The 25,016-nt window shown below is 35.1% G+C and overlaps 1 protein-coding gene across 1 annotated transcript in view; it reads left to right on the forward strand.

Moving 5' to 3' along the window:
* Window positions 1-25,016, forward strand: part of MALRD1 (MAM and LDL receptor class A domain containing 1) — an 832,608-nt gene that overhangs the window by 584,241 nt on the left and 223,351 nt on the right. Inside the window, 2 exon segments of the mRNA XM_027847861.1 lie at window positions 4,621-4,753; window positions 18,141-18,328. Coding sequence (XP_027703662.1) covers window positions 4,621-4,753; window positions 18,141-18,328 — 321 coding nt within the window.

A 25,016-nucleotide genomic window follows, 5' to 3' on the forward strand; every position in this document is an offset into this window, starting at 1 on the left:
AGAAAAAAAGAGAAAAAGATAGTAAATGACATTTTAGAAAGAAAAGGGTCCATTTGTAACACTTTTAGTGAATTTTAAGAACCAGCAATTCCTTATAGAACGTGATGCATCATTCAATATTGGTGTCATGATGGAGAGCTCAGGGCAATCCATCTTGCCTATTACAGAGTACCTCTAGTCCTAAGATTGTTAAAAAAAAAAGTTGCTTTTTGTATATGAATAAAATAATTTTAATGATAGTTCCTATCGCCTAAAACATTTCCCTTATCCAAGGGGACTGTTGAGTCACTGGAATCATCAAAATTACATGTGCATATTTGAGAGGAATATTACTTTGTTTTGGTTATTATCACAGCAAGACCTAAATAGGTTGTCATCTAGCCAACTTGCAGGCTTTTGGAATCAACACCCATTTCGTCTGAGGATAAGAAGGAGGTTGGAAATATATGCTCACAATTACCAAATAAATACAAGAAGTTTCAACAGAGAAGAGCTAGTCCAACCCAGATCTGATAAATAAAACTGCCTACATCATACCCAACACGGTTTGTGCGGTCTTTGTCTCAAGGTGTCCGGTGTAGGAGTCCATTTCTTCACAAGGCACTACTTCCCCTCCCACTTTTTAGTAGTTCTAATTGTTATAATGTTTTTCCTTTCATTGGGCATAAATTTGCCCCCTTTGCAATGTCCACCCATTGCTACCTTCTGGGTAAAATAAAACTTAGTCCATATAACAGATTCTTGAAGACAGCTCTTTGCCAACCAATTATTCTTTTCCTGGTACTGTGCTAAATGTTAAATGCTCCCTCACACACTTCTCCCTCCCACTTTGCCTTCTCTTCCCTTCTCCAAATTGAACATCCTCATTTTCTAAAACTAATCTTTAATTGCCATGATCATTCTGCTCATCCTCTTCTGGGCATTCTCAAGCTTGTCATTCTCTGTCCTAAAATGTGGTGACCACAACTGAATACCATATTCTGGTTGCAGTCTGTCCAGGGAAGAGTGCAATAGGACTGTTGGCTCATTATTCCTAGAAGTTTTATCTCTCTCGATGCAACCCACAATCACACTAGTGTTTTGGCTGTCATATGATAATGCGCTCACTTTCCCCTAAAACCTCCAGATATTTTTGTTGCAAACTATAGCCTAATAATTTTATTTCGATCTTGGGAGATGGCTTTTTTGAATCCAAATGTAAAACTCTGTTTGCATGTTTTATTATTAAATTTCATGCTCATTAGATTTGGCAAATGTTCTGGCTTCTAAAGATCTTTTGGATCCTGGCTTTTCCAACACATTCTACCCCTCTCATTTTACAAACAAACAATGGGAGACCCAGAGAGGTAAAGGGATTTGTTAAAAGTTAATCCATTTCTAGACTTTCACAGAACTAGGAATAAAGTCCAGGCCTTTTGATACCCAGTTTAATACTGAATCCATGACATGATCTTTATTAAGGATTGTAGGGAAGCCCTGCCTTTTTATTGAATCAAGTCTTTGAACTTTTATTACAGTGTTTTTATCCCTCCCCCCTTCCATGGCACCTACTAAGGATCCTAAGCATATAATTCAATTAATACTTTATTAATTGCTGTCACCCACATGTACTCAATACACAGTTGCATAGGAGAAGAAGAAAGGGAAAGATAGGTAGAACCAATAGAATTGCACTGTGGAACACAAGAACATGACTAAATAATGAGGCCAGCATTTGACCTACAAGAGGAATCTCATTAATGACATTTGGGTTATGCCAATGTGATATGAATTAGGAGAGACTCAAGAGGAAAGCTGGTAGTATGAAAGACTAACAGTAGTATTCCATCTTTCCTTTTTTCTACTACATGACTGATTCCACATCTGTCCAACTGAGCAGAAGAAGAGTTATAGTAATTTTAAAAAGTGTTAACTCATATTAACTTATATAAGAAGATATGTTCACCCCATTGGCAGAGGTGTGACATCCATGAGTATTCATTGCACATATTTTCAAACCTGTTCAATGTATTGATCACCTATGCTGATTTTTCCTCGTTTCTTTCTTTCTTTTTTTGTCTTTAAAAATACTTGTCGAACAGTAGTCAATGACTATATTAATCTATTGTTTGATAAACTCAAAGACCCCAGTTTCTGGGATAAGAACCCACTCTTTGACAAAAATTGCTGGGAAAACTGGAAAAGAGTATGGCAGAAACCAGGCATAGATCAAAATCTCACATCATATACCAAAATAAAGTCAAGATGGGTTCATGATTTAAATATAAAGGCTGATACAGTAAGCAAACTGAGAGAGCAGGTAATACTTAACCTATCAGATTTATGGAGAACAGAAGAATTCATGACCAAACAGGAGATAGAGAACATTAAGAAATGCAAAATTGATAACTTTGATTACATTAAATTGAAAAGTTTTTGCACAAACAATGCCAATGCAACTAAGATTAGAAGGGAAGTAGATAATTGGGAAAGAATCTTTACAACCAGTCTCTCTGATAAGGGCCTCATTTCTAAAATATATAGAAAATTAAGTCAAATTTATAAGAATACAAGTCATTTCTCAATTGATAAATGGTCAAAGGATATGAACAGGCAGTTCTCAGATGAAGAAATTAAAGCCATCTATAGTCACATGAAAAAATGCTCTAAATCACTATTGATTAGATAAATGCAAATCAAAACAACTCTGAGGTACCACATCACACCTATCAGATTGGCCAACATGACAAAACAAGAAAATGATAAATGTTGGAAATGATGTGGGAAAATTGGAACACTACTGCATTGTTGGTGGAGTTGTGAATTGATGCAATGATTTTGGAGAGTAATTTGGAACTATACCCAATGGGCTATAAAAATGTGCATACCCTTTGACCCAGCAATAGCACTTTTAGGGCTGTATCCCAAAGAGACCATACAAATGGAAAAAGGACCCACATGTGCAAAAATATTTATAGCAGCTCTTTTTATGGTGGCAAACAATTGGAAATTGAGAGGATCCCCATCAATTGGGGAATGGCTGAGCAAGTTGTGGTATATGAATGTAATGGAATACTATTGTGCAATAAGAAATGATGAACAGGCTGACTTCAGAAAAACCTGGAAAGACTTGTATGGTCTGATGCTGAGTGAAGTGAGCAGAGCCACAAGAATGTTGTACACAGTACACAGTACACAGAAACATTGTAAGATGACTAATATTGATAGACTTAACCCTTCTCAGCAATACAAGAATCTAAGACATCTCCAAAGACTTCATGATGGAAAATGCTATCTACATATGAAGAAAGAACTATGGAGTTTGAAAGTAGATCGAAGCATACTATTTGTTATTTTTTTCATCTGTGGTGTTTTGTTTCCTCTTTCTGGTGGTTCCTCCTATTAGTTTTAATTCTTACTTACAACATCATTAATGTGAAAATATATTTAACAGGAATGTATATGTATAGCCTATATCAGATTGCATGCCATCTTGGGGAGGGAGGTGGGAAAGGAAGGGGAGAAAAATTTAAAACTCAAAAGCTTATGGAAATGATTGTTGATAATTCAAAATAAATTAATTTTAAAAATTGCAAAAATTACTTATCGAAATGTTATCATTTTCTTATGAAGAAGGACTATGGCCATGATAGGAAGGCCTTCAGAAAGAGCAGTTATTTATCTTTTTGCAGAGCGTGGTAGTACTAAATACAGTCCAGATTGGACCAAGAACTGAATATTATGTTTATTTCATTTTAATAAATTCATATCTGCTTTGAAAAATAAATAAAAATACCGTTTGTTACATAGGATGGTTCTCTTGGAGAAGAAGGGATAATGGGAGATTTTAGTTATGTAAAAAACAGTGACATCAATAAAAACAATTTATGACATGCATTAGGTTGATCATGATCAATACAGTAGCAGGAAGAAACTATGAAAAAGAGAATAGGTTGGAATAACCTCTGTTACTCATATCAGCTTCTTTTAGTAACTGTGCATAATATGTTATTCAATCAAAATCAAAGTGCTGAAATGAAATAAGTCAGAGGGCCTGGGTTTGAATGCCATCTGTGTTCCTTTTTACCTGTTTGACATTGGACAAGTAAATTAAATTCCTTAGGCTTCAGTTTCTTCATCTGTAAATGAGGGGGTTAGACTAAATGAATTCAGATATCCCTAGGTAGTATAGTGTACTCAGAGTCAAGAAGATATGACTTAAAATTTAGCCTCACACACTTACTAGCTCTGTCACCCTGGGAAAGGCACTTATCCTCTTTTTGCCTCAGTTTCCTCAATTATAAAAGGGGGATAACAACAGTACCTACTTCACAGGGTTGTTGTGAGGATCAAATGAAATAATATTTGTAAAGCACTTAGTACAGTGTGTGGCACATAGTAAGTATGATACTATGATCCCATGAGGAGTATACTTTGATTTAATTAATTGACTTAAACAGTTGTCAGAGCCAGGACTATGCTCTAAGATCATAAATTGCACACCTGAATCAAAAGAGGATAGTTCCTCATCCTCATCGAGGATTTCCCTATACTGATGAAATCACAAGTCCTTTCCTCATCTCTGTCCTTAACCTTATTCTTATCTTTATCCTATTGACTTGAATATCCTCTTGATTTCAGATGGAGAGTATTCTGAGGTCTGCTCAGAAGCTACAGATTTCCTGTGTCAAGATAAGAAGTGTATTGAATATCATCTAGTTTGTGACTACAAGCCTAACTGCATGGATAGGTCTGATGAAGCTGATTGCAGTGAGTACTTCTCTCCAGCTTAATCACTTATATGAAATGTATGATCACAAGAAGAAATAACACAGTCTGAAGGGATTCATATAATTGTCATAACCTTGCAGCTTCCTTAATGGGCTTGGATAAACCAAAAGATTTTCCACAACCCCACTATATGTCAGCTTCAGCTATTTACCATATAGATAGAGCACCAGCTATGTTATCATTACCAAATCTTAACTGTTTGAACTGAGATAGTTGAATAAAGTCGCAAAAGGCTGGATAGCCATTGAAAAGAACACTAAATTTTTCTTCTTCTTCATTATTTCTATTTACATGTACTAAACCAAATGTTTTTAACCAGAACAAATGTTTAGGAGATTGGTTAAATAACATATTAGCTAGCACGTATTATTAAATAGGGTATTATGTCTTGTTAGAGAGTCAAAAAAGAAAGATCTACTTAAAGTTCCTTAATTGTTGTTGTTGAACATACTTAAATCATCTTAAGGGTCAGCTAGGTGGCTCAGTGGATAGATTGTAGGGCATAGAGTCAGGAAAACTCATTTTCCCAAGTTTGAGGCAAATCTGGCCTCAGATGTAATAGCTATATGACCCTGGGAAAGTCAATTAGCCCCATTTGCCTCAGTTTATTCATCTGTAAAATGAGCTGGAGAAGCAAATGGCAAACCCCTCCAGTATTTCTGCCAAGAAAGCCCCAAATGAGGTGCTGAAACCTTAGACATGACCAGACAACATCCTCTTAAATGATTTCTTAGAAATTCATATTAATCTTAGTGCCCAAAGGGGCAAATTAAAAAAAATAAAACTAAAAAGAATAATTAGATCATCATGATAAAGTGGAAAGAACATTGGGTCTAGATTCAGAGAACATAGGCTCACATTCTATCTCTAAGGCTTAGTGTTTGTAAGACTGTGACTTAGCCTACCTGGGCTTTAATCTTCTTTTCTATTAAATGAAATGGTTTGGAGTAGAATTCTAGTTAGATCCCTTCTAACTACAGTTCTATGGTATTATGATTCCCAAAACTTTCCTCCCATTCAGGTCATTTTGACATACTTTCACTCAGAGGAGGGATAACAGATTGCCCATTCATCTCCAAATTGTAAATCTTTATGAAAAAGAGATTCCAAATGAGCCTAACATTCTTTAGGTCAAGCAGAGTTTCTTAACCTAGGTTCCATGATTTTTTTTTCATTTTAACATCTGTATTTTAACATATTTGGTTTCCTTTTTAATTCCATTTCATTTTAATTTATCTGTTTAAAAGCATTGTTCCAGAAAAGGTTTGTGGGCTTCAAAAGAAGCCTATGTTAATGGAATCTATGACAAAAAAGAAAGGTTCAGATCTCTTGCTTTACAGGTTAGTCTTATAACTTTTGCATCTATAACCAATGGTTCAAGCTCTCTTAAAGCATTTGAAATTCCTAACAAAAACATTATATATTCTCTCTCTCTTTTTTAAAAGTCTGGTTCTTCCTGTTACACCCAAGCTGGAGGCATAGGTGCTACTCATGGCTTGATCCCACTGCTGATTGGTGCAGGTTCTTTGCCCAGCTCTATTTCCACCCTGGGCTAATTTGCCCCTCCTTAGCTAATCTGGTACACTGTTCCCTTTTCCACCCTCCTATCTCTTGCCCCTGCCACTTCCAAAGTCTCATACTATTGATGCCAATATTAGATACTTAATGGGAAAAGTCTCCTAAAACTTAATAGTCTCTGACTCGATAACCATCAGTCCTAGCCCCCTTAATAGCTGGGGTTAAAAGTGTGTTCCTCCACCTTCAACTATACATTTAATTTGATAGAACCTACAGTTATTAAGTCCCTACCATGTGCCAAGCACTGTGACACATATTGAAGATACCAAGATAGAAGCAAAATAGTCCCTGTCCTCAAGATGCTTACTTTCTCAGGAGGGGAGTGAGAGGAAGAGAAGCCACCATAGACAAAGATAGGTAGATGCAAAAACTATACAAAATAAATACAAAGTAATTCTGTGTGTGTGTGTGTTTAGAAGAGTACTAACAATCTGGGATATTAGGAAAAGCTTCTTTTAGGAGGTAGCATTTGAATAGTCTTGAAGGAAGCTTGAACTGCCAGGAAACACTGAAGGCATATATTGACTCTCTCTAGCACCATAGAAAAAAATTACCTTTCAACAGTACTTGAACACCTATTTCCTCAATGAGCACTGCAATTGAGATATTACGTGTAGGTCCTGAGTAATGTTAATGATAAATCCCAAGAAGAGGTCACATTATTTAAGTTTACTTTATTCAAAGTATATTTGTATTTAAAAAGTAGTAATTGATTCCAGCCCAATGGAAACATGCCATATGAATTTATTATTTTTACTAATCATGACCTAGTTGTAATTACCACTGGGTCTTAAAAGACTTCTCCAGAACTTTAGGAATGACATAAACATTAATTCTATCAAAATACAAATATAGGAAACAATTCATATCGTGAATCAGTTTGACAAACAGTAATAAAGAAGCCAAAACCTGGGGAAAATTTATGAAAATTTGCCTAGCAGTGGAATTTGAGCAGAACACCATTTACCATTTAAAAGGTCATGAGAAGCCATCTTGAAAGATGCTCAGGGGAATTGATCACTGGTAATAAATTATTCTTCTACTTTACCACTCAAAAGCATGTATCTCCTGGACCATCTTACCTCTTTATCTATCATTTCAATGGGGATATTTCTTCTTTCGTAACAGGTCTGTGCAAAAACAATTAGAAAAACAGATACATAAAATACCACAGAGTATGTTTTAATTGATATAATAAATATGTTAATTTTGGAGATTATTAGGATTAAATACTTGAAATTTATTAATCTTTGATACAGAATTGGTTTAAGGTTTATAGAGAATGGATACTCAGTTTCAGGGGTCCATTATGATGGTTGTGGCTGAACATCAAAGATTTTTATGAATCATTGGGTCAATTAAGGAGAAAGAGTATCACACGTAAGTGATATAAATTAAATATTACTGATAATTTGTAAGAGAGGAAGTGTGGCTTAGTGGATAAAGAGCTGACCTCAATCAGAAAGATCTGAATTCATACCAGCTCTGATATATACAAGCTGTGTGGCCTTGGGCAGGTATCTTAACCTCTTAGTGGGCAATTCTCTACAATTTTAAGTAGCTAAGCATCTGGTTCCAGTCTGTGTTGATAGAGAGTTTTCTAATTGTGAGTTCCCAAAACCCAGTGATATCACCAGTCCAGACCAAACAACTCTGAAAAAACATATATAAGATATTTTACTGCAAAAAGATCCTAAGTAAATTATAATAACTAATCTTGACCTAGGAAGAAATCATGACCCAGGATTCCCACTCCTTCAAAGGGAGGCAGGGATGAGTAGGGCAGAATGATGTGCAAAAGTTGCATTTTTTTTCCTTTTAGGGCAGGATTTCAGAGAAATTTCTGGTTATATAAATTATGGTATGATGGATTTCACTGACTGTAGTTAAAAGCCTTGGCTTCAAATTTCACTTCTATTGTATAGTTGTATAGTTGCTTAAGTGACCTTGGTCATCCCTCCGTCTCCCTGGACATTAGATTCTTTACTTGTATGGAATAAGGGAGTTGGATAGATGGCCTCTGAGATCTCTCAAGATCTTTGATGCAATTTTAGTGCCTCATTTGGGCTCACTATCTCAACTTACAAGTAAAATAGTAGCTTGAGGTCCTCAGAAGACAATAGTTATTACTCCAATAAAGGTTCCACGGATAACCTAGAGATATTGGACTTTCTGGTACTGTTGCTCAGGAGCCCCCACCAGTGTGATCTCCATTATCATTTAGCCAGTTGAATGCTATTAGCTTTTAGAAAAGAGGTTTCCTGAGAAGGTAAATAAATTTAAGGCAAAGGAAGAAAATTTCCAGGAATTAGTGACCCTGTTGGATCTTGGCTAAATCCAATGTCTTTATGACATTACTGACATTTTCCTTTTCCCCTTTGATATGATGTTGCCCTTTGGCAATTTTGATTTTTGTAACTAGTGGCAGAAACCTCTTCAGTGTGAGGTTTAGAAATGGGAAGCTCAGAATTGCCTCATCTCTCTCATTAGTCAGATCTGGGGTTAAGTTTATTATTTCAATTGAAAATGATAAAAATCTCATCTGTGACAGCCAGTGGTCATTTTTATTTTTAAAGAGTACTGCTGCTGAATGAAAAGTAGTTGAATGTTAAAAAGAAAACAATCCCCCCAAACTTACCCCTTGCCCAACAAGGTCCCAACTGGAGTATAAAATCCTACAGAAGTGAGGCATCTGTGTCAAGAACATATGTGCCCAAAGGATGTCTTCTTATTTCTAGCTCTGTAAATCTTTTTCTCCTTTTTGTGGAGGCCTCATGAAATTCATTTTAGTTATTTATCTCTGCTGAGGTTAAAGGATCAGTACCATTTTAGAATACATGGCTGACATTTCTCACTGTTACGAAGACTTATGATCTCTGATGCCACTAACATCATCAGACGACTTCCTTTACATGTTTCTCTGTTCCTTTGACTTCTGCCACTTTATTCTCTTAGCTACTGCTACCAATTCTGGTAACCAGTGGGAATTTTGATGTGACCTCTCCTTCTCCAAAACTCACACAGTTTCCTTGATATACTCTTAGGATATTGAGTCACCTAAGAATAAGAAAGAAACAGGACACATAGGAGCTGGGTGGGACAGGGAGTAAACACTACTTCCCCTAACCAGCAGTTCATATCAGTCCTCTTCTCATTTGATTTCAGAACAGGAGAATGAAAGGTGGACCTGCCATTGTAACTCACTCTTTTCTGGTCCAGCACCTCCTGAGTCATCGGTTGTTCTACTTCTTCAGCCATTGGACGACTTTTTTGTCATCACACATTATTAGCATAACACAGTGTCACCACATAGTGGTTACACAGTCACATGTGGCTATAAATAGGATTCCAGGGTCCATGTATTTGATTGGAATCAGGAAGAAATATCTGGGCATGCTGTGAAAACCAGCCACAAAAAATAAAACTTAATATTTTTCAAGGATTTGTTGTCCAGTCCCCCTTCTAAGCTATTTTCTTATCATAATACATTAAACTTTCAAAAAGAAGTCTACTTTTTCAGACTAATGAAAATATTTTTGTCCATGATTTAAAGATAATTTTGATTCTTGTTCACTTGATTACTATATATCTTGTACATTCATTTTCAAAGCAGCACACTCAAATCTTGAAACCAAAAGCTTACATAAGTTACTTTCTTAAAACAAATTTTAAAAAGTATGAAGCTTAGAGACCTATTTTTCAGTCAGCAGCAGTACTCTTTAAAAATAAAAATGACCACTGGCTGTCACAGATTAGATTTTTATCATTTTCAACTGAAATAGCAAATTTAACCCCAGATCTGACTAATGGGAGAGATGAGGAGATTCTGAGCTTCCCATTTCTAAACTTCACACTGAAGAAGTCTCTGCCACTAGTTATAAAAATCAAACTTGCCAAAGGGCAATATCATATCAAAGGGGAAAAGAAAAAGTCAGTAATTCTTAAAGACATTGGCTTTAGCCAAGATGCAACAATCTCACTAATTCCTTGAAATTTTCTTCCTTTGCTTTTCAAGAATCTTTTTGTCCCCATGAAGAAGCAAATCTAATTATTACATATTTAGTGATGAAAATAAGTGCCTCAGTAACCAAATGATCCCATCTGAATGAGCACAGTATTTTTGAGTTGAAAAGAACCCCAAAGGTTGAACTAGTCCATCTAATACCCGAACAAGGATATCTACATTGTCCTTGACAAGTGGTAATCCAGCTTCTAATTGAAGACTACCAGGGAAGAAGAACTCACTGCTTTAAAAGGCATCCCATTTTACTTTTGTCTGGCCCTGATCATTAGAAGTTTTGCCTTACTTTGATTTTCCATCTGTCACTCTACTTTCAATTGCTTCTAGTTCAGTCCTCTATAACATGTCATGTCTTCCCTAATACTTCACTTCAGCCTAAACAATTTCTAGTTCCTTCAAATGATCTGCATTTGGCATGGATTCCAGTCCTCTTAACCAGTCTGGTCTTGCCTTTAAATATGGTCCAATCTGTCTATGTCCTTTCTAAAATGAGGTACTTAGAATATAACATGATGCTGTAGACTTGCTTAGGTTTTATACTTATAAATGAAAAAGAGTGCATGTGTGTATTGATAGACATGTATATACATATTTACAAAAACATACATACATCTGAAAAATAATGTTGTATATACATGTATTATATATACATATTTATAAGTGAAGATTAATATTGTGTATTTGTTGAAATTTTTATATACATATATAATTTAAAGTTTTTAACATGGATGGTAAAGAACATTAACTGCTGTTCATATTTTGTTACCCATTACAAAAAAACAAAAACAAAAAAATAATTGCTTAGACTGGTGAATTTTGTAATTAGGTTTATCATATACACCATCATATACAGCTTTGTTTTCACATTTATTTAAACTAAGAAATTTCTGCCTAGGGTACTTTTACCTTAGCATGCAGTTGAGACACTTGATAAGTATAGCATTGTTGTTATTATGTTGTCCTATATTATGCTGTCGTCAAGATGATAGAATCATAGAGCCAGAGAGGAATTCAAAGGCCATGTAGCCTAGCTCCTCTTCTTTTACAGATGAGGAAACTGAGGGCTTTTGAGGCATAGTAACTACCAATTATATAGGACTTCAGTGTTTTCCAAACACTTATATTCATTTGTTTGTTTGAGCTTCACATAAATCCTGCCAGGTGGGTACTATAGTTATTACTTTCATCTCCATTTTACAGATGAGAAAACAGGCCAAGAGACTTTAAGTCACTTGCCCAGGCTTATGCAGTTAGTAAGTTTTAGAGGCAGAATTTGAGTCCAAGTTGTCCTGACTCTAGGTCAAATCTTTTATCCACTATAACACAATTCCTCTTGAAAATTATCCAACTAAATTGCCTATATCATCATTTTCTCTCTTTGGAAATAAGGTGATGATAATAATGAACCAAATTCACATCCTCAGTGACGGTATTGAAGAAATAGGAGTCTGATTCAGTGTGCTTAATTTTTTCTTTGCTTTTCTACCTGATTTTTCCTCAGATATCAAATATTAATTACTGAAATACCAAACAGCTTTGTAATTTCCCCTGTGACCAGTGATGTTATGCTAATATTATAAATTGAGGTGTAATGAGGTTATGGCAGCAAGCTCAAGTACAGAACAAAAGGCTTTCAAATCTTAGCCCTGAGCTCACGCCATCTGATAGAAAGTTCTGCTTTATCTAACCAATGGCATCAAAGTATGGTTCCAAATTTAAGGAAATGTTATATCACACATATATAAAATCCCGCTTTTGTGTAGTCAGTTATAGAAAGGCAGGCTAGTGTAGTAAAAAGACTGCTTTTTAAAAATGAAACAAAAAGTCCTTATTATATGCCAGTCACTATGCTAAGTACTAGGCATACAAAGAAAGGTAAAACATGGTTCCTGACCTCAAGGAATTCACAGTCTAATAGGTAAGACAACAAGTAAACAACTTTGTTATATTCAAGATATGCACAGAGTAGATGGAAGGTAATGTCCGAGGGAAATCATTATAGTGAAAAGGATTGGAAAGGGCTTCTTGTAAAAGGTCAGATTTGAGTTGAGTCTTGTCAGTCCCTAGGGAATCCATGATGCACAGGTGAGAAGGGAGAACAGTCCAGGTATGGGGGATAACATTCGCAAATTCATAGAATCTGGAGATGGGGTACTGTATACAACGATTAGCAAGCAGGCTGCTGTCATTAGATCAAAGATAACATGGAGTACAGTAAGACGAAGAAGACTGGCAGTAGGGAGTAAAGGGCTTTAAATGACAAACAGAGTGTTTTATATTTGATACTGGAGGTAAATAAGGGAGCCACCTAACCTTAGTCAGAGGAGAGTGATATGGTTAAGCCTGTGCTTTAAGAAGAATCACTTTGAAACAACTGGATATTGAGGGGATGCCCGCCAATTGGGGAATGGCTAAACAAGTCGTGGTATATGATCATGATGGAATACTACTCTGCTATAAGAAATGATGAACTCTATGATCTTAGAAAAAAGCATGGATAGACTTGTATGAAATAATGAAGAGTGAAATGAGCAGAACCAAAAGAACATTTTATACAATAAAGCAATATTGTTTTAAGAACAACTTTCAGTGAATAAATCGTTTTGACTATTATAAATACCCAAATTTGCTACAAAGGACCTATGAAGGAAGACACTATCTCCATCAGAAAAAGAATTGATAAATACGTGTATAGAATGATTGATTGTGTGTGTGTGTGTGTGTGTGTGTGTGTGATTTTTAGCCATCACTAGGGCAGGGGGGAATGAGGAAAAAAGGAAAAGGAAAAAAAATACTTGATAACTTTATTATATATTTAAAATGAATAGCAAGTTGTACATAATTGATTTGCAGTTTCATGTTCACCTTTTTTTAGTATACTATGTTATGGAAATGCTTATTTTACTCCATTAATATAATTCCATTAATTAAAAATTAAATAAAACTTTTAAAAAAAGAAAAATCACTTTGGCAATATAATGGAGGGTGAATTTGTGTGGGAAGACAATTATGGCAAGAAGAGTATCCAGAAGGTTATTGAAATGGTTCCAGTGTGCAGTGATAAGGGTCTGCACTACCCTGATTTGTATAGTGGCTGAAAGGGAAACATATGAGAGATGTTGTGAAGTTAGAAACCACAAGACTTGCCAAAAGATATTATATGGAGGATGAGTGAGAGTGAAGAATTGAATGTGACACTCAGATTATAAGCCTGGGTGACTAAAAGAAGGGTTGTCATCTTTGTGGCATTAGGAAATTTGGAAAGAGGGGGACTGAGGTTAGTGTGAAAGATGAGTTGTTTTGGCTATGTCAGACTCAAGATACCTCCAGACATCAAGTTTGAGTTCTCTAAAAAGTGACTGGTGACACAGACTAGAGCTCAACAGAGACCAGGGCTAGAAGTACCATCTATGCATCACCTGCATCAAAATTTTCATGAAACCTGCAGGAGCTGATGAGTTTATTGAGTGAACTCATATAGAGGGAGAAGACAAGAGGGTCCACATGGATCCATGCAAGATGTCAACAGTTATAACTTCACTTTTCTGGGCCTCAATTTACTCATCTGTAAAATGAAAGTCTGTTAGCTATACGGCCTTTAGGTTCACTTTAGCTCTAACTCCTTTATGATGCAATGAAATAGGTGGTTTAAAATAGGCAGTTATTGTACCTATGTCTTTATCATATATGAGAAAAAAATGACAGGAGTAGCTAGAATGCCATATATTTTACTTTCTCAAAATGCAGCATTTTAGAACAAGATCTAAAAATCTCTTGTAGCCAACAGCCAGAGCTTATTTAAAAAGTTAAGGAAACAGCACTCCTGTATCTGATAGAGTATTTTCTAAAGTACTAAACATCCCTAGAACTTGATATTACTACTCTGCCCATGTTTATTTTATCAAAATACATAATATTTCAATTCCATTCCACTCAAAATGTTACCATCAAGCACATACTATTAGTAAGGTACTGGCTATACCAACAAACATAATAAAAATCAAACAATCCTTACCCTAAGAGAACTTATATTCTACTAGAAAAGGACCAAGCTACATTAATAAACACATAAAATGATGACATATTCTATTTCTTTTTGTTTTTAAAATGCAAATGTTGATTCCTTTGGTTTATTAGTTCATTGCTACCAAGTTGCATGCTCCGCATGATTTTGAGTATATCACCTCCTCTACCTTATTCCTCCAAAACTACATTCACTTTGGTAGATCACGTCTCCAAAAAGCAGCTGCTTCTTATTACCCAGAGTTCGAATGGTAATCCTGAGGGACTGTGTTCCTGGTAACAATGCTCCTGGTCCTTCACTGCTGTACTCGTTGTTAACCATCAACCAGTAGATATCAATTTGCTTTTAGAAAAGGGATCCACTAAGAAGATCTAGAAATGAGAACAATCAGTATAAAACACCATAATCTGAAAGGAAAAAAAAGTCTACTCTCCCACCAATACTCTCAGCCTCCATAGAGAGAGTAAGTTTTAAGTTTAAGCATGATAGTAGTAAAGAACATATGTAGATAACACTTAAGGTAAAGGGGTAGACCCTAGACACCCTTGAAATACTTTCTTAATATTTTCCTTTTGTAGAGTCTTCAACAAGTTTGCTCTGGGGCACAGAGGCAGCAATCAAGTCCTTCTGTGACTCAGCTGGGACTAACTGCGGCTGAGGCAAGCCACCCTACATGCTTCTTGGCCAGGTACCTTCTCTGTTGGCCTGGCTTGTTCCACTATGTCTCTCTGGTGACCATTGCTAGTCTTTCATTACAGCTCTGGGCTTTGGAGAGACCTTGGGCAGAAACTCTGAATTTCTTAAACTCATAAAGTCATCTAGGTATTTCCATCTCAGGAATAGTCATTAACCTAAGATGAGGAGATGATAAAAAAAAAGGAGACAAAAGCAACCTTGTGCTCCCAGCTAGTATGATGTGGTGGGAGACAGTAGCCCTCACCTCCCTCACAGGACTACCACAATATAGACCAGCCTAACAGCCTTAGAAAAAAGAGAATAATGAAGCTGTTGGTCACCATTAGTGTATACAAACCCATTTCTGGATCAGCAACCTAAACCACTGGTTCTTCCAATTCTGTGGTCAATTAGAAGGAAACAGCCCATCATGACAAAATACTAACCTCTTAGTCATGTGTGTGTCTCCTTTTTTTCCAACCACCAAAACTGGGACAGAAACTCAGCGACAAATAAATATGCATGTTTCAAGGACTAGCCCACACAGGCTATTCTACCCCCATTACATGAGTTATTCCATCCAATGCCCCTGGAGGTATTGATATGAAAAAAAGATGCAAATAATTAAATAATTTCACTTTTCATGAACCACAATCAATTATATAACCAGACTTGATTAATGGCCAGAATAGATGATGAACCACATCAAGCAATATTTGAAGTATTGAAGTGAAAGCTGACTAAAGGGATAGTAATTTCCTTGTAACTATTAACTAGATTCTGTTTACATCAAAAGAAATACATAGCATGTGTAGACATGCAGGTGATTTTATCAGTCCCACAAATGCACATCATAAATATTTATTATTTACAGTGTTGTGAATGCATTGAGAAGGTACTAAAGCTGAATTTCCACATTCAGCTAACCTATCATGAATAGTGGATAAGTTTCAGGTTCATTTGGTCTTTGATCTTTTTCAAAATTGTACAAGCCAGTTGTACTTTCTCTTGAGATTAAGCCTTCACATTTGGTCTTTACTTACCTGTCTATTTTTACTAATTTAAGAAGAAAAACAGATGTTCTTCAACATAGTACTATGTGAGAGCAGTCTGAATCAGTATTGTTATAAATTTTTCATGTCTCTAGTTTTGGTATTCAGTCTGTTTTTTTTTAAGACATAAAAAAGGAAATGAGTTTTTCAATGCAAAGAGAGAAAGATCATCACAGTCAAATTGTATTTTGAGATTATGTTCTATTCTTGATAATATTGCTAGGAAGAAGGATACATGTGCTCCCTTCAGGTCAAGAAGCTCAAAATCTTTAACTAGATGGATCCAAATAGACTCAAAGAAAGCATAAGTACCCAGGAATCCACATGGCGTATTCTCAAATCAAATCACAATGGTTATTTTGAAAGAGGTTGGATAGCATTACTTTGGAACCATTATAAATCTTTTAGAAATTCCATTAAAGGGGAAGCTAGGTGGCACAGGGGATAGAACACTGGCCCTGGATTCAGGAAGACCTGAGTTCAAATCCGGCCTCAGACACATAACACTTACTAGCTGTATGACCCTGAGCAAGTCCCTTAACCTCATTGCCTAACCAAAAAAAAAAAAATTCCATTAAAATCCCAATATGAAAATAAAAATTTAGGAAGTTTTTTTTTGCAAAAAAAAATGACTTTCAGGATATTATTTTCTTTGGAGAATGTAGAAATAAATTAATCAAAAACATATCACATGATATACAGTCCACTGTATCGATGACCTCATCAGTGTCAGTATTCCCTCAAATGTTCTACCAGTGAGACTAGACAAGAGCTGCTCAAATTACTTGGGACAAAGTAAAATAATTATATTTGTAGACAACCAATAAACCTTACAACTTTTTTACATGTAAAGAATATATATATATATATATATATAATATGTATATGTATATGTATATATGGTAGTAATGATTAATAATAATAACTGATGTTTACATAGTGTTTACTGTGTGCCAGGCATAGTGCTTATCACTTTACAGTTATTGACTTACTTGATCCTCACAACAACCCTGCGAGTTAGGTATTATAATTATCCTCATTTTACAGATGAGTAAACTGAGGCAAACAGAATTTAAGTGACACTCCCAGGGTCACAAGTTTAGTGTGGAATTTGAACTCAAGTCCTCCTGACTCCAGGCCCAGCACCCTATCCATTGCTCCTTAAATATATGATTTGGCATTAAGATCAAAATATTTTGAAACATCTTGGATTTTTATCTCATTGGATAAGTCTGCCTTTACCAGATAATCAATTTTTCAAAGTCTAGCTTTGATTATAGCACATCATTTCTCAGTAGGGTTTGAATAATTTGAGTTCACAGGACATGCATGTAAATTTATCTCTGTCTCATCTAAATTTCTCAACCTTGTGTGATGTTTGGCATTATTTAAGGTGGTATTGCACTATTCTGTCTCCATTTGGAAACTTTTTTGTTAGCTTACAGTGCTTTTTTCTCAGCATATTAATACACTGAATTGTTCCAAAAATCATAGTGCAATTTTAAGCTTTACTAGCTTAAATAAAAAACTCTAATAGTTTTAATAGCTTTTTATCAGAGATCATAATTTCTTCAATGTCACAAAACTTTTAAGTTCATTTTTATTTTTGATAGTGTATGTTTTACACTCTAATGAAAATGCTTAGACCCCATAGGCTTCTTCTGACAATAATTTTGGTATAGTCTTGAATGAAAAACTGAGTCTCATCAGGAAAAATTAACTTCTTCCCAGTGTTCAATATTCCTTTGTGTTGTCTTTCCATGACAAGTATTTTTCTCAATGGGAATGGTTTGTAGCTTTAAAAAATATTTCAGAGGCAGAGCCAAGATGGTGGAGAGAGAAGTCAGGAAGTTACCAGAGCTCTCAACAGTTTCCTTCAGAAACAACATTAAATGAAACCTTTAAAAGAATTCTGAAGTGACAGGATCCACAAAAAGTCAGAGTGAAACAATTTTACAGCCCAAGAGAACTTAGAAGGACTTTTGGAAAGGTCTGTCTCACTTGGGTTAAAGAGGAGCAGAGCCCAGATCAGTGCACAAACTTCCAGTCCCCAAACCCAGGGCACAACAGGCATGAGTAGGCCAGGCCAACCCAACACAGTGGGCAAGCCACCAGAAGCTCAGGCCCCACAGCAGAAAGCAAGTGACCAGGCCCCTGGTCCCCCGAACAAGAAGCTTGAAACAGTGCCTTCTGTGCTTCAGCAGCAGAGCTCAACTTTTTAAAATGAGCATAAACCATAAGAGAGCAATAACCATAGAAAGCTACTATAGTGACAGGGAAGATCAAAAAACAAACACAGAAGAGGACAACAATATCATACATGTCTCAAAGGGGATTATGAATTGGTTTAAAGCCCAAAATGCTTTCTATGAAGAGCTCAAAAAGGATTTAAAAAATCAAATAAGAAATGTAGAAGAAAATTTAGGAAAATAAATGAGATGTATGCAAGAGGGAGTCAACAAATTGGACAAAGGAAGGACAAAAATTTACCAACGAAAACAATTCCTTGAAAAACACAATTGGACAAATGTGAAAAAAAAATCCACTGAAGAAAATAACTCCTTAAAAAGTAGAATTGTCCAAATGGAAAAGGAGGTACAAAAATTAACTGAGGAAAATAATTCCTCCAAAATTAGAATTAAGAGGGACAGTTAGGTGGTGCAGTGGATACAGCACCCATCCTGGATTCAGGAGTACTTGAGTTCAAATCTGGCCTCAAACACATAACACTTACTAGCTGTGTGATCCTGGGCAAATCACTTAACCCCATTGCCTAACCAAAAAAAAAAAATAGAATTGGGTAAATAGAAGCTAATGACTCCATGAGACAACAAGAATCAGTCAAACAAAATAAAAAAAATAGAATGAAAAAATAGAAGAAAATGTAAAATACCTCATTGGAAAAACAACTGACCTGGAAAACAGATTTAGGAGAGAGAATTTAAAAATTATTGGACTATCTGAAAGCCATGATAAAAAAAAATCTGGACAGCATCTTTCAAGAAATTATCAAGAAAAACTGTCCTGATATCCTAGAACTAGAGGGTAAAAGTCACTGAAAGAATCCAGTGATCAACTCCTGAAAGAGATCCCAAAATGAAAACTCCAAGGAATATTGTAGCCAAATTCTAGAATTATCATATCAATGGGAAAATATGGCAAGCAGCCAGAAAGAAACAATTCAAATGTCATGGAGCCTCAGTCAGGATTGCACACAATTTAGCAGCTTTTACATTAAAGGATCAGAGGGCTTGGAATATGATATTCTGGAAGGCAAAGAAGTTGGGATTATAACCAAGAATCAACTACCCAGCAAATTGAGCATGATCACTCAGGGCAAAAGATGGATATTCAATGAAATAGGGGACTTTCATACCTTTCTGATGAAAAGAACAGAGCTGAACAGAAAATTCAAACTTCAAATACAAGACCCAAGAGAAGCATAAAAAGGTAAATGGGAAAGGAAAAAAAATGTTATTCAATAAGGTTAAACTGTTTACATATTTTTTTAAACTTTTACATCTTTATATATGAAGATGATACTTGTAACTCTTGAGAACCCTGTCTCTATCAGGCAGTTAGAAGGAGTATACATAGGCAGGAGGGTATGGCTGATTTTGATGTGATGATATAAAAAAAATCAAGAGGTAAAAAAAATGATTGTAGTGGGAGGAGAGGAAAGGGGGAGCCAGAATGAAGTAAATTACATCCCATGAAGAGGTGCAAAAAGACCTTTTGGAGGAAACAAAAGGATGAGGGTGAGCATTGTTTGAACCTTACTCTAATTGGATTTGGTTCAAAGAGGGAATAACATACATACTCAGTTGGGTAGAGACATTTATCTTACTCTATAGGGAAGTAAGTGGGGAAAGAAGAAAGAAAAGGGAGAGGGGACTAATAGAAGGGAGAGCAGATTGAAGGAGATGGTGGTCAGAAGCAAAAGAGTGGTGAGGAAGGACAGGATGAAAGGAGAGAGAAAAATATAAACAGAAGGGAAAATAGGATGGAGGGAAATACACAGTTAGTAATCATAACTGTGAATGTCAATGAGATGAACTCTCCCATAACATGGAAGTGGGTAGCAGAGTAGATTAAAAACCAGAATCCTACAATATGTTGTTTACAAGAAACACATTTGAAGCAGAGAGATACACACAGAGCAAAGGTAAAAGGCTGGAGCAGAATATATTATGCTTCAGCTGACATAAAAAAAAAAAACCAGATGTAGCAATCCTGATCTCAGACAAAGCAAAAGTAACAATAGATCTAATTAAAAGAGATAAGGAAGGAAACTACATCTTGCTAAAAGATATGATAGATGGTGACATATTATCAGTACTAAACACACATGGATCAAGAGGTATAGCATCTAAATTTTTAGAGAAGTTAAGTGAGTTACAAAAGAACTTGACAGCAAAATGATGCTAGTGGGGAACCTTAACCTTCCCTCTCAGAACTAGATAAATCTAACCACAAATAAACAAGAAAGAGGTTAAGGAGGTGAATAGAATTATAGAAAAGTTATATATGATAGACCTCCAGAGAAAACTGAATGGGGATAGAAAGGAATATACCTTTCTGTCACTGGTACATGTTGCCTACCCAAAAACTGACCATGTGTTAGGACATAACAACCTCACAATCAAATGTAAAAAATAAGAAATACTAAATGAATCCTTTTCAGATCATGATGCACTAAAATTATGTATAATAAAGAGTCATGGAAAGATAGATTAAAAATTAATTGGAAACTAAATAATCTGATCCTAAAGAATGAGTGGATCAAAAGACAAATCATAGAAACAATCAATAATTTCATCAAAGAGAATGACAATAATGATACAACATACCAAAATTTATGTGATGCGCCAAAAGCAGTACTTAAAGGAGATTTTATATCTCTAAATGCTTACATGAATAAAATAGAGGAAGAGGAGATCAATGAATTGGGCATGCAACTAAAAAAGTTAGAAAAGAAACAAATTTAAAATTCCCAATTAAATACCAAGTTTGAAATTCTGGAAATCAAAGGAGAGATTAATAAAATTAAAAGTAAGAAAGCTATTGAACTAATAAATAAAACTAAGATGTTTTTATGGAAACAAAACAGTAAAATAGATAAATCTTCAGTTAATTTGATTAAAAGAAGAAGAAAACCAAATTACTAGTATCAGAAATGAAAAGGGTGAATTCGCCACCAATGAAGAGGAACTGAAAGCAATAATTAAGAGCTATTTTGCCCAATTCTATGCCAATAAAAATGATAATCTAAGTGAAATGGATGAATATTTACAAAAACATAAGTTGCCCAGATTAATAGAAGAGGAAATAAAATATTTAAATAATCCCATTTTAGTAAAAGAAATTGAACAAACCATTAATGAACTCCCTAAGGAAAAATCTCCAGGGCCAGATGGATTCTACCAAATTGGTAAATTCTACCAAAATAGTGAGTTCTACCAAACATTTAAAGAACAATTAATTCCAGTTCTATACCAAATCTTTGGAAAAATAGGTGAAGAAGTTCTACCAAATTCCTTTTATGATACAAATAAGGTGTTGATACCTAGACCAGGAAAGACCAAAACAAAGAAAGTAAATTATGGACCAATTTCCCTAATAAATATTGATGCAAAAATTTTCAATAAAATATTAGCAAAGAGATTGCAGCAATTTATCACAAGGAGAATACACTATGAAAATGTGGGGCTGGTTCAATATTAGGAAAACTATCAACATAATTGACCCTATCAATAACAAAACTAATAGAAATTATCTCGATAGATGCAGAAAAGGCTTCTGACAAAATACAGCACCCATTCCTATTAAAAGCACTAGAGAACATAAGAATATATGGAGCTAAAATGACAAGTAATATCTACCTAAAAACAACAGCAAGCATTATCTGTAATGGGGACAAGCTAGAAGCTTTTCCATTAGGATCAGGAGTAAAACAAGAATGCCTATTATCACTGCTATTATTCAATATTGTACTAGTGATGGGAGTAAATCAAAAGAATTAGAACATATAATGAAGAAACAAAGCTATCACTCTTTGCAGAAGATATAATAGTATACATGGAGAATCCTAGAGAATCAACTAAAAAACTCCTTGAAATAATATACAACTTTAACAAAGTTTCAGGGTATAAAATAAACCCACATAAATCATTGGCATTTTTTTATTTTTTAATTAATTTATTTCGATTTATCAATAATCACTTCCATATGCTTTTGAGTTTAAAATTGTTCTCCCCCTTCCTCCTCACCACCCTCTCCAAGATGGCACATAATCTGATATAGGCTATACATTTACATTCACATTAAACATATTTTCACATTAGTGATGTTGTAAGTAGAAATTAAAACCAATAGGAGGAACCATCAGAAAGAGGAGACAAAACTCAACAGAAGAGAAAAAAATTAGCAATTTGGCTTCCATAGTTCTTTCTTTGGGTGTGGATAGCATTTTCCATCACAAGGCCTCCAGAGATGTCTTAGATCTTTGTATTGCCTGGAAGGGTTAAGTTTATCAATATTAGTCATCACACAACATGGCTGTTATTGTGTACAAAGTTCTCTTGGTTCTGCTCACTTCACTCAGCATCAGACAATACAAGTCTTTCCATGTTTTCTGAAGTCAGCCTGTTCATCATTTCATATAGCAAAATAGTATTCCATCACATTCATATACCACAACTTGCCCAGCCATTCCCCAATCGATGGGCATCCTCTCAATTTCCAATTCTTTGCCACCACAAAAAAAGCTGCTATGAATATTTTTGTACATGTAGGTCCTTTTTCCATTTGTATGGTCTCTTTGGGATACAGCCCTAGAAGTGCTATTGCTGGGTCAAAGGGTATGCCCATTTTTATAGCCCTTTGGGCATAGTTCCAAATTGCTCTCCAAAATGGCTGGATCATTTCACAACTCCACCAACAATGCATTAGTGTTCCAATTTTACCACATCCTCTCCAACATTTATCATTTTCCTGTTTTGTCATGTTGGCCATTCTGATAGGTGTGATGTGGTACCTCAGAGTTATTTTGATTTGCATTTCTCTAATCAATTGTGATTTAGAGCATTTTTTCATATGACTATAGATGGCTTTAATTTCTTCATCTGAGAACTGTCTGTTCATATCTTTTGACCACTTATCAACTGGGAAATGGCTTGTATTCCTATAAATTTGACTTAATTCCCTATATATTTTAGAAATGAGGCCCTTATCAGAGAGACTGGTTGTAAAAATTCTTTCCCAATTTTCTACCTTCTTTCTAATCTTAGTTGCATTGGCTTTGTTTGTGCAAAAACTTTTCAATTTAATGTAATCAAAATTACCTATTTTGCTTTTTGTAATGTTCTCTATCTCCTGTTTGGTCATGAGTTCTTCTGTTCTCCATAGATCAGACTTGAAAACTATCCCTTGCTCTCTCAGTTTGCTTATAGTATCAGCCTTATATGTAAATCATGTAGCCATTTTGATTTTATTTTGGTATGTGGTGTGAGATTTTGGTCTACACCTAGTTTCTGCCATACTCTTTTCCACTTTTCCCAGCAGTTTTTTTCAAAGAGTGGGTTCTTATCCCAGAAGCTGGGGTCTTTGGGTCTATCAAATAATAGATTACTATAGTCATTGACTACTGTGTCTTGCATACTTTACTTATTCCACTGATCCACCACTCTATTTCTTAGCCAGTACCAAGCAGCTTTGATGATTGCTGCTTTATAATACAATTTAAGATCTGGAATGGCTAGGCCAACTTCCCCTGCATTTCTTTTCATTAGTTCTCTTGATATTCTGGACCTTTTGTTCTTCCAAATGAATCTTGTTATTATTTTTTCTAACTCTATAAAATAATTTTTTGGTAGTTTGATTGGTATGGTACTGCATAAGTAAATTAGCTTAGGTAGATTTGTCATTTTTATTATATTAGCTTGGCCTGCCCATGAGCAACTGATGTTTTTCCAAGTATTTAGATCTGATTTTATTTGCATGAAGTGTTTTGTAATTGTGTTCATAGAGTTCCTGGGTTTGTTTTGGGAGGTAGACTCCTAAATATTTTATAATGTCTACAGTAATTTTAAATGGATTTTCTCTTTCTCTCTCTTGCTGTTGGGCTTTGTTGGTAATATATAGAAATGCCAATGATTTATGTGGGTTTATTTTATAGCCTGCAACTTTGATAAAGTTGTTATTATCTCAAGTAGTTTTTTACTTGATTCTCTGGGATTCTCTAGGTGTAACATCATGTCATCTGCAAAGAGTGATAGCTTTGCTTCTTCTTTGCCTATTCTAATGCCTTCAATATCTTTTTCTTCTCTTATTGTTAAAGCTAATGTTTCCGGTACAATATTGAACAACGGTGGTGATAATGGACATCCTTGTTTCACCCCCGATCTTATTGAAAATGCTTCTAGCTTGTCTCCATTACATATTATGCTTGCTGAAGGTTTTAGATAGATGCTATTTATTATTTTAAGGAAGACTCCATTTATACCTATGCTCTCTAGTGTTTTTAATAGGAATGGGTGTTGTATTTTGTCATAAGCTTTTTCTGCACCTATTGAGATGATCATGTGGTTTCTGTTAGTTTTGGTGTTGATATGATGGATTATGCTGATAGTTTTCCTTATGTTGAACCAGTCCTCCATTCCTGGTATAAATCCTGCCTGGTCATAGCATGTTATTCTTGTGATAAGTTACTGTAATCTATTTGTTAATATTTTGTTTAAAATTTTTGCATATATATTCATTAGAGAAATCGGTCTATAATTTTCTTTCTCTATTTTGACTCTTCCTAGTTTAGGTATCAGCACCATATTTGCATCATAAAAAGATTTTGGTAAGATTCCTTCTTCACCTATTTTACCAAATAGTCTATATAGTATTG

The sequence above is a fragment of the Vombatus ursinus genome, unplaced genomic scaffold (assembly GCF_900497805.2).
Source record: "Vombatus ursinus unplaced genomic scaffold, bare-nosed wombat genome assembly UNPS02005459.1, whole genome shotgun sequence".
Classification (NCBI taxonomy): domain Eukaryota; kingdom Metazoa; phylum Chordata; class Mammalia; order Diprotodontia; family Vombatidae; genus Vombatus; species Vombatus ursinus.